This window comes from Chenopodium quinoa, unplaced genomic scaffold (genome assembly GCF_001683475.1).
Source record: "Chenopodium quinoa cultivar QQ74 unplaced genomic scaffold, ASM168347v1, whole genome shotgun sequence".
NCBI lineage: Eukaryota > Viridiplantae > Streptophyta > Magnoliopsida > Caryophyllales > Amaranthaceae > Chenopodium > Chenopodium quinoa.
The window spans coordinates 648,862-668,213 of NW_018744949.1; the positions used below are offsets into that span (position 1 = coordinate 648,862).

General features: G+C 41.4%; 1 protein-coding gene across 1 annotated transcript; it reads right to left on the bottom strand.

Moving 5' to 3' along the window:
* Positions 1-9,203: 9,203 nt before the first annotated feature.
* On the bottom strand, positions 9,204-9,593 carry LOC110706267. Its single transcript, XM_021884164.1, has one exon. It carries the CDS (start codon positions 9,591-9,593, stop codon positions 9,204-9,206), a length of 390 nt encoding a protein of 129 aa, XP_021739856.1.
* Between the last annotated feature and the right edge of the window lie 9,759 nt (positions 9,594-19,352).

Genomic DNA, 19,352 nt, shown 5'->3' on the forward strand with positions numbered 1-19,352 from the left:
AAAATAAGACAAAATTTTAAATAAAAGACGGATATAATGAATTCGTATTGCATGGATTGTGATGCTTTGTAATAGATTAGATTACTCTATAACCACTATTAAAAAAAAACGAGCTTCTACGGGCGGATTTTAACATTACCAATGACCTTAAAAATTTACCAACGACTAAACTATCGGTAAATATAATACATTAATAAAGAAAAGGAATTAAAAATTTACCAATGACTAAACTATCGGTAAATATAATACAATAATCAACAAAAGAAATATTAACCGTATTTTATTTTTATTTTTATTTTCACAATGGCCTTGACAATAATAATAACGAGGACCATTAGGGCTTCTAGGATGTCTAGGTACATAGCTAAATTTTACGAGTACAGGGTACATGCTTAAGCTTATCGGCATTGTAGAGGATATCTAGTAGAATAAGATAAAGATTGAGTCTTAACAACATCATTCATCACCCTCACTTTTATTGTGTTTCTCCTCTCGCACAAATACACTCCCCAAGTGGCACAACCGTCTTGTATGCAGTTGGGACATTCTTTTTTTAATTTTATTTTCTTTGATGAAATAGTTGGGACATTCTTATGTGATTTTGAATGTTTAAATTGTAATCACCCTTTTTGAAAAGTCTTGAATGTCCATATTATTGTATTCTCCCTTTTGAAAAGTCTCAACCGTAGCCTTCTCGTTATGTGTTGGGGAATTTTGTATGCGTCAAGTGGGATAAGACGAATATGGAAAGGTGTACATTGATACTCCGTAAAAGTTAAAGGCAATAGAATGCAAGTTAGACACCTCCAATGAATGATCAATAAAATTGTGCGTACTACAATAAATCTTGTATAAGAAAAACTTTTATTAATTTTTATTGAAAGAAGGTCAAGCTGAGATAATCTTAACAATTTTTATAATTCCTTTAATTCATTTAAGAGTTGTATGGGGAGATACCAATAACGGGTAAAATAGTGCCGATATCAACCCTTTTACACAATGCACGAATTCCTTCTACGGATCATAATGACCATATCGGTATACACTCATAACGACATAGGCAACGATCGTCTTGCGAACAACAAGTGGCATCAGGCGACCAACACCTGGCATGTATGTCACTTGCATGGCATGCAGCCACCTGGCAGTTGGATCCACTATAAATAGGCAAGTTAATCCTTCATTGAAAGGTAACATTTATTACTCTCTCTCTCTCTCTCTCTCTCTCTCTCTCTCTCTCTCTCTCTCTCTCTCTCTCTCTCTCTCTCTCTCTCTCTATTCTCTCTTAATACCTTCCCTTCTTCTTCTTCTTCTTAAACACTTTCTTACTTTGCCATTCGAATTCACCCCGGGGTTAGCTAATCCTTGTTTTCTGTGTAGGTGCTTAGCGGGGCGATTGGGTCTTCACGGATCTTGGATATGGGTTGTCGGGTTATCCTCGGAACAATTTGGCGCTAGAAGGAGGGGATAGTGATTAATTCTACCGCCTAAGAATCTAACACAGTAAATAATGACCGAAAATAAAGAAACACCTAAAAATGATAACGGAATGAGAAAAACTGTAAACTGAATATGGCAACTGGAAATGGTACGGGTATCCCGGAAGTTGGAATAGAGGATGAGACCCACACCTTGGAAGGAAATCAATTCAATATGCCGGTAACACCAGAACGGTAGAATGATTCCATATCAGACCCTTTGCCCGAGTTTACTCCGGAGGAGCTGGAGTTAACGGCCAGAGTAATGTGTGCAATGAGTAGAAAGAGAAAGGAGGTAGGGGCCGACAATGAGCGGATTGGAGGAGAAATACCGATAATAAATCTCGACGGCCAGTTTCAAAATGCGGCTGGTTTGCCAAGATGTTCATCCTGGGAGGCGTCGCTGGTAAGGACACATATGACCAATCAGGAGACGGAGGTACAATCCTCTAGTGACGTTGCCAATAGCAGGACCCAAAGGTAGAGAACTTCACAAAGTGCTGGATAAGGTGCAGCATAGATAGTTGTGAAGCTAAGGGCCTCACCATTTACGCAGGATATCCTAGATCTGCCGATGGAAAAGATTAAGATGCCGATGTGCAGGTATGACGGTAGGGGTGATACGAATAGATATATAACCTCCTATGAGGGGCACATGATTCTCTATACAAATTCTAATGCCGTCTGGTGCAAGGTATTCCCAACTACCTTGACTAGTATAGGGCGGCTTCAGATTGGTTTTCCAATCTGGGAAATGGAACAATTGATAGCTTTGAAAGGTTGACAGAGATGTTTGTTGGCCAGTACATCAGTAACAGTGTCCACAAAGGACATCAGGATAGTTGATGGCAGCATAGTAGAGATCGGATGAGTCTCTATGGGATTATATCAGGAGATTCAATAATGAAGAAAATACAATCCCAAAGTTGCAACAAGAAATTGTAATTATGGCATTGATGAATGGCTTTAACAATTGTTAATTCAAACGATACTTAATGCGGAAAAGTCTCCCGACATTAGCAGCAGCCTTTAACAAGGCTCATGATTACATTAAAGGGGAAGAGCAATTGAAAACGATTAGTAGAACTATGCCGGTAGAGAGGAATTAGCACCTATCCGATAACACTACGTCTGGTAGTAGTAGGCCCAGAGCCTCAGGTCCGATAAGAGGGGGTGGGGTCGATAGGAAGGGAGGGGTACAAAGCTACCAGCACGGTTGATCGGTGGACAATAGGTCATTAGCTTACTATCCTAGATCAAAATTACAATTTATATCTCCTATCCTAACTCTATCAATTTTACTTTAGATAGTGGTAAGGTAGGGTCGATTCCCAAGGAAACGGGGGTTTAGCACAATTAATACGATACCTAGGATAAATTGCTAGTAACAAAAAGTGGTATTGGGATTTGAGTTTGAAGGATCCTAGGGGCAAATCATCTACTATTGAGTCTAGAAAAAAAACTAAAAACAAAGGGGATAGATTAAACACTCTTAAATGCAAGTAAAATGACTAGATTATAGAGATAACAATGGCAAAAGCACTAGGGAGAGGGGGTTCCGATCATGACCGACAAGATACTAATGAGAATCAATAAGGAAACATACCAAGGAGTTCAAACTCTACTCAAAGCAATTCATTCTCATGCAACTACTCAAAGCAAGTTGATGAAATCAATCAACCCTAAACTAGATCATTCTCATGCATCTAATCTAGGACTAAAACATTGGGGTTATAGGTGCACACAATAACTCCAAGAATATTAAGCACAAATCATCAACTTAAGGTATTTTCCAATCAATAATCAATAGAAACTTAAATAAACATGATTTTCACCCCTTTCCCTAGCTAAAAATCTAAGCTAGAGAAAGGAAAATAGCCATGACAACCAAGCTAAACAAGTATTCAATCCTAATACAACCTAGCATGATTCTAAGTCAAGGAGAAAATCAAAGAAACTAATAAAGCTTGAATATTTATGAAGGAAAACTCAAGTAAGAACAATAAAACCAAGTAAATCAAAAACTAGAGAAACAAAAGTAAAGATTAATATTATAAAGTTGAAAGATTACCAAATCATCAAAGTAGTGGCAATAATCTAGAGGAAAGCTTGAATATTTGATTACAAAGATTGATTCTTGAAGGCTAATCTCCGAACAGGCTCCGCGCCCTCTCCAAGCTGGGTATGAAGTTCGCCAGACCCAGGTGCCGCGCCCGTGGGGGAAAATGCCGCGCCCGCGGGTCTTCTCTGCCGTGCCCGCGACCCTTTGCTCCGCGCCCGCGGCTCGCCATCTCCACTTTCTCTTGTTGGCATCAGGGCCTCCCTGTCCGCGCCCGCGGCTATCAAGCCCGCGCCCGCGGCTATGCTTATCAGCGCGTCCTCTCCATTTTGGCATCTCCACTTCCTTGGCAAGCTCCCTTAGCATCTCTACTCGAGCTAGTAATCCATGATTCGCCTACGAGTGCGAGGAGCTATCAAAACACACAAAAAGGAGGTAAAAACTAAAAGAGAAGACGAAAGGGGAAGGGAAAACATGAGAAGGAGCCAAAATGACTAAAATCGAGATAAAAGGGGTGAAAAGAGGCATAAACGAGTGACAAATCCGGGGGAAATCTCTAATGAAAGAGGGTAAAATGGTGGCATAAATGCCACACATCAAAATCCCCCACACTTGCCTCTTGCTTGTCCTCAAGCAAGACCAAAAAGAGAAAGATAAAACAAACACCACAAAGACAAACATAATATGGCATGGCTTTGGAAAAACAACATTAGATTTCAAAATGGACAAATGCTTTGTTCGGACTCAACCATGTTAAAAACATCAAAGAATATTAGCTATTCTCAATTATATGATGCATGCACTCCTCAAGAAGCTAAAGATTGCAAGAGTCAAGCCTCAACCAAGCATAGAGAACTGGTGAGTCGTCCTCCACCCTAGTCCCTCTAAAACGGTCCGCGTTCCCCCCACTAGTCTCAAATCATCCCCCTAGGTGGCTCCTCATGGTTCCACGAAGGAACCGGAAAAAGAATTATTTTGAGGAGGTAAAAGATCATCCCGACATCTCAACTATGCACGCTCTTTCCACAGGGTTGAAAACCATCTCCCTTTACCGGTTGTTGACCACGTACTCTTAAAGTCAAAGGGGCTTCACATGGGTTGTAATGACACGGATCAAGGTAGAGGTAGGGAGAACATTTGAAATAGTGGTGGCAAGTCCTAAGTGAAGCACAAGAATTGAAAATTCTCATAGACGAAACTCAAGTCACAACCACAACTCAAATGAATACCCATAATTTCAATTTCATCGCATTGTCAACCTTATTCAATTATCTACAACATAGGTAAGTTTTCTCATTCTTAAACGGCACACATTTTTTTTTCTTCAAATCTTCCTTGCATGCTCAACTTTGGGCTTACAAACCATTTCCACAAATGATTCATTCTCATATTCATGACGCTCTTCACACTAGCCTCACAAACCCATTGCTTCACTAACTAAAAGGGTTGGTAAACATAGGTCGTTAGGCTTGTAATGAGGTTGAGACAAGAATGGGAAAACATTAGGCTCAAATTGGTTGGAAAGAAGGTTGATGCAAAAAGGGAAAAACAAATTTGTAACTAAATAAAAGAAAATATAAACAAAAATGAGAAATAGTGCCCTTTTCCTCCCCTCAAAGTCCTAGGTCACGATCTCGGGAGCTAGTAATCAACACAAGGATGCAAGCATGCATAGTTAAGGATCCTAAAATTGCCGCTCAATAAATTGATGAAGGCTTGAACAAACTGAACCTCACAAGGGATGAGAAAAGTAAGCAATTACCAACTAAGGGGTTTCAAATCCACTATGAGGGGCAACTCCATCTTACCACATACCGTGAACTAAGGGTTTAGACGCCTTCACTAGTTCTTGCCCTTCCTATCTTAGCTAAGGCTCGTCTAATTCAATCAACAACAATCTCGAAATGTGCATCTCATCACAAAGTTAAGAAAAAGGACAAACATTCTAGGATGCATCATCACGGAGATAGAGTCCAAATGTAGCCAGCAAGTTCCAAAATACAACCATATCATCATGCCATAATTACGCTTATCACACAAAAGAAAGTACAATAAAAGAAAGAAGGAATCAAGAGGGTTCATATAGGAGGCTTAAAGATTCAAATAAATCCCAATCGACATACAAGTGATCGTTCGGTCTCAATACCAACGATCCCAGGTTCCTTGGAACCGCATGCAAACATCCTCGAACCATTCAACTCCTTCCTATGCTATATCCTAATCTAAACACAACACGAGAAAAAAAAAGTGAAGGAAAGATCTCACCCATGTCTCCTGAAGAAAGAATAAAGCAACCATGCAATTTACCGTGCCTCCACATGTCGCTTCCAATTTCTTCCAAGCTACAAGAGAGAGAAAAACAAAGAAAAACAAGGCAAGCACTACAAAGAAAAGAAAAAAATTAGTACTAGAGAGAGAAAGAAAATCCATGAACTCAATTCTTTGGGTATGACCTACTACCCAAACATACCGTCATCATGAAATCATCATCATCATAACATTATAATCACATCATCATCATCATAGAAATGGACCATAAAGACACCAAACAACAACAACAACAACAACAACTCTACCAACAACACCTACACCCAAAACCCCTAAATAGTCCCTTGAGTCCTAGGTGCCTTCCCCCACATTTACCTGAAGCATTCCCTAACACTCTCCTTTGACTCAAACACCCCCCCACACTAGAGTAAAGCATCGTCCTCGATGCGTCACAAGGACAAGAAATAAAGGGGAGGGACAACCAAGGGAGGGAACAAAAAGACCAAGGGGAGAAACTAGCTGCCACTAGGGCCGGCACCACTGTCGTCCGCACTCCAACTGTCGTAGGAGAAACCCGAGGGGGGGCCATATGGGTCCCAAACTCCGGTGTAACCGAGAGACCACCCATAATGACCCTTGAAGAGGTCGAGTTGGGATGCGGATAACTGGTCAAAAGGCTCGGGTTGGACAAGAGGTGAGGGGTGAGAGGGATCAACGTAGGGGTAGTTCGGATCACCCCGATAATCACTCCCACCCGATACCCGGTAGTCATATTGACCGAACTCATCGGGGAAATCGCGCCTAGGCACATTGGGGTCCGAGGGACCCTACCAATAGGGGTACATAGGTTGGTTGTCAACCCCCCAAGATGGCACGGGCCCTTGTTGGGCCGGCACATAAGGGTAGTTAACTGGGGGAGTGACATCCCCTCTATGTACATTAGCATCATATAAGGTGTTAGTTTGGAAAGAAAGGTGTTGGTGGGAAGCAAACATACCTTGCATGCCAAGTTGCATGCTTTCCATTTGGGCTCTCATTACCTCCATTTGTTGTTGATGATGTTGTTGTTGCCTTCTTCCTTGCTGTTGTTGTTGTTGTTGGGTTAACTCATCCTCCACACTCTCATGGCTTTGACCGGACCCTTCACCCACAACCATTCTTGCACTAGGAAGGACACCCGAATCCTTCTTTACCCACCACGGGTAATTTACTCCCTCCCTCGTGAAGGAAGTGAACTCCGGCTTGGGGAGGAAGCAATGATGCTCATGGGAGACAAGCAAGCTCCAAGTCCTCCCTCGATCCTCAGTATCTGAGATGAATTTCATATTGTTTAGCTGATCGAGGTCGAGCCAAATATCGCTCCCATCACTCTTCCCCATAGTGGTGCAAGATTCCAGTTTATCCAAATGCCCTAACTTCTCGGCTATCCGAGTGATCATCCCTCCAAAATGGATTTCCCCCTTCCTTGTGCCCGAGAGGACACCTTCAATGCACTTAGTGAATAGAAACCCGAAGTTCATTCTATGCCCAATCTCCGGCTGCGTAGCAAGCCATAGAATTCGGATCTCGTCAGTAGTGATCTTCCCCAAGTCTTGCTTATTAAAGACCATGTACCCTAGAATTCGATGCAGAAGTCTGATGGTTGGGTGCATGATTTGGCTGGCCAAGGAATACTTGGAGTTGAAGGCGTCCATCCTCGAGATGACCTTCCACCAATGAAGGGGCTTGTAAGCATGGAGGCCTACATGCTCGGGAAAGAACATATCGGCATCTGGATTTAGGTCTAGTAATTGGTTGAACTGGCGGAGGGTGAAGGTTTCTTTTTTGTTAAAGAGTTGGAAGGATATGGAGAGATCATTATCCCCTGCGGCATGGCATTCGAATGAGGCAAGAAACTCAAGGGTAGGCTCTTTGTAGGTTCGATAGGCACTAGTCACAAAAGAGCCTAGCCCGAGATTGTTGAACAAGAACCAACAATCCTCGTCGATGCCAAGCTTGGTGGTGGTGGGTTGGTGGTAGTGTTTGGTTGGTCTCAATTTCCTGTTTTGGAGGTTGTCATAGATGGGTTTATGGCTTTTATTGTGGAATTTGAGGGGTGGTAGAGGTGGTGGAGCGGTTTGTGTTTGTTCATTTTGTTGGGGGTTTGAGGACGACGAACCTTTAAGTTCCTTCCCACTCTTTCCCTTCTTTGAACCAAACACCATGATTATTCACACGAATTACAATCACCAAGAAATACTCCCAACAAATCACAACAATAGACACCCACAATAAACTTCCAAAACCAAGCAATCACCAAAAAGAACACTTCCAAGAGACACCAAGAACAACCTACAACAAAGCCATTTATACCAAGAGACAACTATCACAAACAACAACTCAAAAATCAATAATGATCAAGATAGTAGATGAATACAAAATAGGAGTCCAAACATCAACAATTCCAACATGAAAAATCACAAACATGAAATTTTCTCAAACAACAATGTACTTCAAATTCAAAGGAAATATAGAGTAAGGGAGAAATTTATACCAACAATGAGTTCAAACAAGTACTCTTACTAGCCTTCGAAGAAGCAATGAACTCCACCTCCAAGAACCCTTTGATAGTGGAAGCAAATCCCACACAAGAAAAAGTACCGAGAATTTGGGGTTTTTGAGGGTGAAAAATCAGATTTTGTTGAGAAAAAATGAAGAAAAATGAGGGAAATTATTGAAATTTGATGGATTTTTATGATTTGGGGTGAGAAATTGAGGTAGAATGGGTTAGGGTTTGGAATGGAGTGAGGAGTAGAGAGAGAAAGAGGGAAAAAATCAGTTTGGGGATGTAATTTTTTTCTGGAAAATGGCGGAGAATTAGAGCAAAATTCGTAGACCTGCAGGGCCGCGCCCGCGGGTTTTAACGCCGCGCGCGCGGATCTAAAATCTCAAGTTTCTGATGTTCTGATCTGTTGCCTGCCGCGCCCGCGGGTCTGATATGCGCGCTCGCGGAGGTGACTGTCTGCGCCCGCGGGGGTATGTGCCGCGCCCTCTCTCAGCCATCTCCTAGGCATCTCCACTTTTCTTGAAATTCTGAGGACCCTCTCTCCGCGCCCGGGGGCCTATAGGCCGCGCCTGCGGGATAGACTGTGCGCGCCCTCTCTCGTGTTTCTCCTTGCATTTCCACTTTCAATTCTTCCATTCTCCTTAACCTCTCCAAAACTCAACTTAGTAGACCAAATTCCAAAAGATCCAAGTAACTATAAGAAAAACAAAACACACACAATAAGAAACTAAAGAAAAATCATCCAAAATTAATCAAACACAAAAAACACAAAACCAAAAGAGTTGAGAACTCGGGTTGCCTCCCGAGAAGCGCTTCTTTATAAGGTCATTAGCTTGACCATAACACATCATCATCAAATAAGCGGCTTGGGATCCGGTGGATCAAGCCTCATGCACTCAATCATGCCAACTTGATCATTGCAATGGTAGAGCTTCAAACGGTGGCCGTTAACCATGAACTTGTTCCCCTCCGCTTCTAACTCACAAGACCCGTAAGGAGTAGTCCTCAAAATTGTGAAAGACCCCGACCACTTGGATTTTAGTTTTCCGGGAAACAACCGAAGACTGGAGTTGAACAATAACACCTTGTCTCCAACCTTGAAGCTCTTGTTCCTTATATGTCGGTCGTGCCATCTCTTAGTCCTCTCCTTGTAGAGCCTCGAGTTCTCATATGCATCATACCAGAGCTCCTCAAGTTCATTGAGCTTAAGCAATCTTTTCTCACCCGCCAAGGACATGTCCATGTTAAGCTCTTTGATCGCCCACCAAGCCTTATATTCCAACTCAACCGGCAAATGGAAAGCCTTCGAGACCAACCGGTAGGGGGTCGTGCCAATGGGGGTTTTATATGCCGTCCTTAGAGCCCAAAGTGTGTCATCGAGCTTGAGAGACCAATCTTTTCTAGACTTGTTCACTATCCTCTCAAGAAGGTTTTTGATCTCTCTATTGGACACTTCCACTTGCCCTTGAGTTTGAGGGTGGTAAGGGAGACCAACCTTGTGATGAACCCTATATCTTTTGAGAAGAGCTTCGAATTGTTTCTTGCAAAATGAGAAACACCATCGCTGATTAGCACTCTAGGAACCCCAAACCGTGGAAATATGACTTTTTTGAGAAGCTTGAGCACCACTTTATGGTCATTGGTGGGGGATGGTATAGCTTCAATCCACTTGGTCACATAGTCCACCGCCACCAAGATATAAAGATTTCCGCAAGAAGAGACAAAAGGCCCCATGAAGTCGACACCCCAAACATCGAATGGCTCAACCTCCAAAATGTTTTGTTGAGGCATTTCATCCATTTTGGTTATGCCACCACTTCTTTGGCATTTGTCACATCGTGAAACGAATTTGTGGGCATCCTTGTGCATTGTTGGCCACCAAAGAAGAGATTGGGAGATCTTTGCCACGGTCTTTTCAACTCCTCCATGCCCTCCACATGGCAATGAGTTGCAATGTTCAAGAACTCCTTCTGTCTCATGATCCGGAACACATTTCCGAAAGAGGCCATCTCCACATTGCTTAAATAAATTAGGGTCATTCCAAAAATACCTCCTCACTTCCTTGAAAAAATCTCTTCTTTTGTTGAGAGGAGAATTCCGGGGGAATGACTCCACATTCTAGGTAGTTGGCTATATCCGTGTACCAAGGGCTAGATGTTGAAGCCATAACCATGAGGGTTTCAAATCCCACGTCTTCGTTGAAAGGAACATCTTCCTTATTCTCAAAAGGAAGCCTAGACAAGTGATCCGCCACATAGTTCTCCGCTCCTTTTTTATCCCTCATCTCAATATCAAAATCTTGTAGCGAAAGAACCCAACGGATAAGACACGGTTTTGCTTCCTTTTTGGTCATGAGATAACGAACCGCTACGTGATCCGTGTACACGATCACTTTGGAGCATATAAGGTAGGATCTAAACTTATCCATGGCAAAGATAACCGTTAGCATTTCCTTCTCCGTTGTGGTATAAATCCTTTGAGCTTCGTCGAGTGTTCTACTTGCATAGTAGATGACACAAGATCTTCCTTCTTTCTTTTATCCAAGTACGACACCTACTGCAAGATCACTAGCATCGCACATTAGTTCAAAGGGCAAGCTCCAATCCGGAGCTTGCACAACAGGAGAGGAGATGAGAGCTTCCTTGAGTTTTCGAAATTCCTCAAGGCAAGCCTCATCAAAATTGAACACAACATCCTTTTTGAGTAACTCGGTTAAGGGCTTGGCGATTGATGAAATTTATTTGATAAACCTCCGGTAAAAACCGGCATGCCCTAGAAAAGCTCTCACTCCCGTAACGGAGGTAGGAGGGGGCAACTTAGCAATCATCGAAACCTTAGCCGAGTCAACTTCAATGCCCTTTTTTGATACTTTATGGCCTAGGACAATACCTTCCTCGACCATAAAATGGCATTTTTCCCAATTCAACACTAAACTCGTCTCTTGACACCTTTTCAAAACTTTTTCAAGGTTAATAAGACATGTGTCAAAAGACGAGCCACCAACACTAAAATCATCCATAAAAACTTCAATCTCATTCTCAAGCATTTCAGAAAAAATGGAGGTCATGCATCGTTGGAAAGTTGAGGGAGAATTGCATAACCCAAATGACATTCTTCGGTATGCAAATGTCCCATATGGACACGTAAAAGTAGTTTTCTCTTGATCACTTGGATGGATAGGGATTTGGAAAAAGTCGGAATATCCATCCAAGAAGCAAAAGAAAGCATGATGGCAGAGTCTCTCCAACATTTGGTCCATGAAGGGGACAGGAAAATGATCTTTCTTAGTGTTTTTGTTCAACTTCCTATAATCAATGCACATCCTCCACCCGGTCACCGTCCGGGTGGAGATTTCCTCTCCTCCATCTCCCTTGACAATTGTCATGCCACCCTTTTTTGGGACCACGTGAACCGGGCTAACCCACTTGCTATCATAGATAGCATAGATTATACCCGCTTCACGCAATTTCAAAATTTTTTTCTTGACAACCTCTTGGAGGTTGGGGTTCAACCTCCTTTGAGGCTCAATATAGGTGGATTGATCATCCTCAAGGTGAATACGATGCATGCATAAAGAAGGGCTAATACCCTTGATATCATCAATGATATACCCTATCACATTTCTATATTTTCTCAAAACAACAATCAATTTTTCCAAATCAAGACCATCAAGGGAAGCATTGACAATAATAGGATATTTGACAAGCGCTAAATCGGTCGCACAATTTAGGCTCATTCAAACACATTTTTAACAAACACCTCACTCAAACAAATACAATGGCAAGCAAGGGTTCGGTCCACGGAGAACGGGAATCAATTGCTAAATAATCATAATGCTCAAGCTAAATCGAAATCAAGGTATAAGTGGTTATTAACTAACAAACTACAACTAAAGGTTGAATTCGAAGGATCAAAAACACTAGGGGAATGGGATTCACTCAACCAATAGCAATTAGGCAAATAGGGAGGAATAAGGATAATGGAATAGCAAAGACCACATGCAAGACCAACATCAAACGATATGAAAACAACTCAAATTACTAAGCTTAGATCCCTCATTAACTTAGCAACAAAAGATACATAATCATATTGCAATAGGTAATGAAACATTCAACTCACATTTCCATGTCGAACCAAACATTTCATGCCATCAAGTTCAATAATCTAGGTTAATTACTCCTATCATGAAGAACTAACAAGCAATCCCATATAATCAAATTTAATCGCAATCCATCATCAAAATCACTCCCAAACTCACATAATCACCAATAGGTTGAGTTTCACCCAACCCCTAGCCAAGAGGACTACTCACAATTCATTGTGAGTACATGCAAATTCCAAGTTTGGATTATAAGTGATTCTAGAATTTGGGGAAAAGTGATTATCTATGGACAAAGCTAACATGCAACAACAATATATCAAAATTGAGAGAAAATCAAGTGGCTTACAAAACAAAAATAAAATCAGAAAATAATGAAGGACAAATGGAAGAAGTTACTATTGAAGCTTCAAAAATGTTGGATAATTGCTGAAATTCTGAAGATAAATCTTGAAATTTGCTTCTACAATGATTAGATTTTAGAATTTCTAAAACTAAATCAACTAATTTAATGAACTAAGGTACTAACTAAGAGAGTTTTTGCTGAAAACTATTCTACTGTTTTTTTCTTCTTTTTTTTTTCAAAAACGATCTCAAAAGGACCTTAAATAGTCCGTACAAAATTGGCTGAAATCGCGAAAAGGTCTGACCGAACTCTGGGTAGGTTCGGTCGAACCTCCCTGATCCTTGTTTGGTCGAACTTTTGAGGTTCGACCTCTCCTGCAAAATTGCTGAAAACAGATTTGACGCTGCCTTCATTGCACCATGGAGGTTCGGTCAAACTTTTCAAAAGTTTGACCACACCTAGGTCCAACCGAACCTTTCAGAGGTTCGGCCACACCTCCTCTTGCACTTCCTTTTCTTGCTTCCTCTCCTTCCCTTTTTCTCCTCTTGCCTTTTTCCATGGCTTCCATACTTGGCCAAGGGGCCTCCCACTGTGCATAGGACCGTCATGGAACCTGCAAAAGATACCAAAGTTAACGAGAGCATGGGGATGATAAAATAATGCATAAAGATTATCAAAATAAGCGCAAATAAGCATTACTTTTCATCAACACATAAAGAAGCCATAAGAAGATAAATGAGGTAGAAAAACCTAAGAAAAATAAGAGGAAAAAGACCTAAATACTACCCCTAAGAGTGACATAAATGTCACTCATCATACTCCCCCACGCTAAGCCTTTGCTCGCCCTTGAGCAAAGCAAAGGAAAATGAACAAGGGAGAAGGAATTAGTTATTGAAACAAGCAAGGAACAAAAGAAAAACCGAAATTGCTTTTAGCAAAAGCAACAAGCCATTTAAACCCCAAGGTCGCCGATGAGGACGAGTTGTGATCTCGTGAGGGTTTCCAAAGAGCATACCCCACAACTCTTACAAAATTGTGTTCAAGACAAACCAAAAACAAGGGAAAGAGAAACTACAAATCCAACACAAATCATAGCCAAATCGAGCTTTTGGAGATAACAAACATGAATGAATGCCAAACTTTCTGAGTAGTAGAAGTGAGCATGCAAGGGGATGCCGAAGGTTGATTGATGGATAAGTCATGCTAAGCATAGAGAACTCAAACATGCACCACTCCCCCCACATTCCATACAATCTTACCGCGTTCCCTCATCTAGATTCAAATCCGCCCTTGGAGATAGCATCAACTGACTCCTCGAAGGAGCCGGAACAAAGATAAAACACTGCAAAATAGAGGAACCCGACATCTCACCAAGTCATGCCTTCTCCATATGCTTGAGATCCAGCTCCCTCCACCAACTAGTGACTCAACCAACCTAGGTCAATAGGGCATTGAAAGGGTTGTAACGTTGGCTAGGGGGTAAGGGTGTGGAGAAATTTGGAAATTGGTGCTTAGCCTAACCGTGAAGTAAAGGGTGATCAAGCCTCTTTTTCAAAATCAATCATCAACCAATTTTCAAACTACGTTGCCACAATCTTGAACTATAATGACAAACACTTTTGAGCTTTCGCTTTCCTCTTACATCTTCATTCATCAACTCTTCGTTTGCCACATTCTTTTTTTTTTTTTTTTTTTTTTTTTTAGTATCGAAGGCTTTTTCTAGGATTTACATTTGCTTTTCTTGAACACATATTCACAAAAACACTACTTCACTTTCCAAGTAGAACCATTCCCTTCCAAATTTCAAATCAAAACTACAATAAGCTCTCATGGCTTGAGCTTCACGATTCTAAGGGTGAAAGTAAAACAAAAGGGGCATGGGCTTGCAATGTGCTATAATCAAGGAGGGGAAGACTCAACATGGTAAGGGCAAATGCAACCCAAAAATACAAAAGATAAAAAAAACAAATACTAGAAAACAAAAATAGTCACTGAATGAAAAATGCCTTTGTCATTCGTAGGTTAGTTCGGTCTCGATCTCGGGAGCCAGACGCCAAGTTCTAGATCTAAGCATGCCTTGGTGAGGATCCTATGCCACTCATACAAGTAATGTTGGAGGCTTGAACAATAAAGCTCACATCGGGTTACAAAAACCATCTCTAGGGCTTCAAATCCCCTAATGAGAGCAACACCTTCTTACCACAAACAAGTGAATTTGGGTTCGATGGGCCTTACGAGTTCTAGAACAACTACCTTAGCATGAACATGTCCTAGAGTCAACCATAATGGCAATCCCGAAGCATGCACACTTATAACACTTAAGAAGCAAAGCATTCAAACACACGAGTCAACATTATTATGCTCGAAATGAAAATGAAACAACTAAGCTTTTCGTGGTTTGCCATGAACAAAAAAGAAAATCTTTTTCATTTTTCACATTTTTCGATTTTTTTTTTTTTTTTTTTTAAGACAAGGAGTACAAGAGAGATAAGAGGCTAGTAAACATATAATTCCCAATCGACAAACAAAGATCGTTCGGCATCAATACCAACGATCACCAGATTCCGTGGAATCAAATGCAAACAACCTCGAACAATCAACTCCATCCTAGTCTAAACTAACTATGCACACAAAGAAAAATAAAGGAAAGTAGGGAAAGATCTCACCAAATGCTGCTTGAAATAGAACACAAGGCAAATATTGCGATCTCACCAAGGTTTCCGGAGCTTGAGTTGCTCCTTATTCCATCATTTTGTGCTTCCGTTTTCAAGCTACAAGGAAAGTGAGCCAAAAGAAAAGAAACACTACAACTATACAAAGAAAAGTTAGTGAACAAAAGGAAAAGACTAGAATTATAAACAAAAGAAAATGATTGACAAAAAGCTATCTACAAAATTTGGATTAAGGGATTTGGATTTTGGGATTTGGATTATGGGATCAAGAGAGAAGAGGGAAAAACAACTTCAATTTTTTATTTTTTATTTTTTTTTAATATTTAATTTTTTTTTATTTTTTTATTTTTTTTATTTTTTTACTAAAATGAAGCTTCATAACATCATCATCATAAGAATATGACCAACCAAAAATCATCACTAACTACAATAAATTCATTATCCTTGATGGTTCTCCATATGCACAAGCTACCGTCCTACCACACTACCCTCCTATGTACACTTCAACCAAAAGGAACATCCTCCCCCACGCTAGTCTTTTGCACGTCTCGAGCAAAAGGAAAAGGCATGAAAATCCGGGGGGAAAAGGGAAGGAGAGAACCCTCATTGGGGGTTTCTATCCTCCTATTCCTTAGGAGGGTTCATAAAATCAAACCCGGGGCGATCCATAAATGGATGGAAAAGTTGGTTAAAGTGCTCATAGGGACACCCTTGTGTACCCCAACCACCATCAAAAGGATTCGGGGTTGATGGACTTGCCGGATCATAGGCGTAGTCACACCCACCTGGCCGATAAGGGTTGTATGGTGGGGTACCAACACGTTGGGATGGGTTGATAGGACCTTCCCAATAAGCATAGGTGTTGGGGGAGGGGTTGTTAGGGTCATAGGGGTCCCAATGTGGAACCGGACCCTCTTGAGGCGGGTGGTAGGGATAGTTAACATAGGGCGTTTCAACGCCCGCTTGCACAAGACTATCATAGTTCATCCTTGCGTAGTACCCCCATTGTTCAATAGAAGCCTGATTATCATAACGAATACCATCGAGGGTACTACACAGGGCACTCATATCAAAAGGAGAAGAGGAAGAAGAAGATGTCTCACCTCCCCCACTAGGGGGGGGGGAAAGGGATGCTCCACTTGGTAGACCGGTTGAGGGTGAGGGATTGCACCGCGGACTTGATTTTTCCTTAATTCATCGGGGATTAATTTTCGCGCAATCTTCCACCTTAGCGGGTTGGAAGGGTCTACCGAAGTGTGAGGGGGATCCGGGAGGACACACCATTCTTCTCCATTATCAACCAAGAGGATAAATTTGCGATTCTGGGTGGTGTAGTTGATGAAGCGTTGGTTGCGGAGAGCAACAATAGAAAGAGCATAAGGAGGGTAGCCGACGACCTCTTCTTCTTTGTTTTGGAGCACATGGGGGGGCAAATGAGGGTGATCATGCCCCCCATGTGTATCTCATCACCAAGCCGCCCATCTCTAGTGTCCAACAATCTTGAGATAAAAGTGGTGGAGAATTTGAACTTTAAACGCTGAGGATTGTCGGCCAAGTAAAGGCAAGCTACCTCATCTTTCACCATAGAGCCGAGGTTTTCCTTGAAGAATACGGCATATTGAAGGAGCCGGGCAAAGTATCTCAAAGCAATATGGATAATGTTGTTAACCTTTGCGGTGTTAGTGCGAAAGACGGGCTTGGTGGAGATGCTCCGCCACCATTCTTGTTCATTATAAGGGATGCGACACATTGAGGTCATATCAGAGGGTCGATGCAACTCGGTTGCTTGCCAATGGAAGATCTCATTGAGCTCACTCTCGGTTAAGGAATGATCTTCGTTGAACATACGAAAGTGAAGACTAATTTGAGATTCATTCCCTTCATCATCTTCTTCAATGACTTCCTTGCGGAGGGAAGCAAGGAATTCCAATGTGACGCGCTCATAGGTGTGAGCGTGGAGGTCAATGAACTCGCCCCAACCAAAGTTTTGTGCGAGCCGGAACTACTTCATCCATGATGCCAAGAAGAGCTTCAATGTTGGTGATAAGGTGTTGCTTTACAATTCAAGGATGAAACTATTTCCCGGTAAACTCATGTCTAGATGGAGTGGACCCTTCACCATAAAAAAGGTTTTTCCCCATGGAGCCGTTGAACTCAATGATTTAGATGGATCGAGGTCATTCAAGGTCAATGGGCATCGCCTCAAGCTTTATTATGAGGGTGCTCATGTTGGTTTGATTGAGTCAATGCAATGCAATCTCATCTTTTGAGGGTGTGAAGTACGTCAAGCTAGTGACGTTAAAGAAGCGCTTCCGGGAGGCAACCCGAGTTTCTAACCCTCCTCTATTCTAATTGCCTGATGTTTTCTTTTCTTCTTTCACAACTTTGGATTGATGGTTTTGTGTGTATTTGGTTTGTGTTGGTATTCTTGTTGGTCTTGCCTTAAAAAGGAATGCATTTTCCATATACCTTAGGCATGATTGTGTTGTATTTTAGTGTGTCTTGAGGGGAAGTTTTGTGCAAATTTTCAGATAGAAAGATTTGAGGGTGTTCGACCAAACTGCAAAAAGGTTCGGTCGAACTTTGCAAAAGTTTGACCGAACCACCCAAGAGTTCGGCCGCTCCTCCCCTAGAACTCAAAATGGGCTAAAAACTGTCGGATTCTGGAAAATCAGGAAGTTCGACCAAACTTTTTAAAAGTTTGGTTGAACCTATGCTGGTCCGACCGAACCCCTAGAAAGTTCGGCCGCTCCTGTTCTGGAAATCAAATTAGGCTGAATTCTTGCAGTTTCTGGAAAATCCGAAAGTTCGACCGAACTTTTCAAAAGTTTGGTCGAACTTATGATGGTTCGACCGAACCTTTTTCGAGCTTGCCCAGAATTAATAGGCTTGAGCCGCTGCTTTCTCACTTTTACTTCATACATTCGGATCTCTCTCTCTCTCTTCTCTTCTCCTTCTCACCCTAATACTCCATTGTCACCCCTCCTTCAACCTCAAATCTCCATAAAAAACACTCCAATCTTTTTCCTTCCTCACTTCATTAACATCCATTACTCAATTCCTACAATCTCCTCAATTTTTCCCCAATTTCTAGGGTTTGAGTGACTTGAAACTTCTTGATTTCTACTTACTTCCAATCAATTGTGGTATGGTTATTCTAGCTTTTTCAAGTTAATTTCTTCAATTTCTCTTAGTTTTACCATGTTTTACATGGTCAAGTATGATTTGTGGTATAATTGAAATTGTTAGTCATGGCTTGTTTGATTTAAGTGGTTATTGGGATTTCCTTGTTGTAATTGGTTGGTTGTTGTTAGTAGAACTTATTTCACGATGAATATGCATGTATGACTTGGTTTTTCATGATTTCAATTTGTTTGCTTGAATGTGTTAATCTTTCACTAGGTTGTTCATGCTACATTTTGATTGAGAAATTCTTGAGTTGGATGGAATTTTTTGACTATTACTCATTGTTCTTGGTTTGATTTTGATGAGTTTTGAGTGGATTTCATGAATTTTAGGGGACATCATGCCCAATTTTGCCTAGGTTTTCTTAGGATCTGCATTCGATTGCCATAGGATTTTTAGCTCATGCCTTGGTTTATAAGTGTCTATTTGCCTTGAATTGTATTGTTGTTACCGTCTACATCTATTTCACAACTCATGGCTTTTACTCTCATTGCACACACTTTTTATCTCGGCGAGCTTCTTGTGTCTCCTTTTGGCTTGAATCTTCCTAATGTTAATTCTTGGCGATTTTTGTAGATTCACAATGCATCTTTTTGGCAAAAGCAAGTCCAAGAGGAAGAGGACGGGTGAATCTTCATCGTCAAATTTTCCACCTCCACCCGGCATCAATGATCATGGCATCATCGCTCCGAACAAACA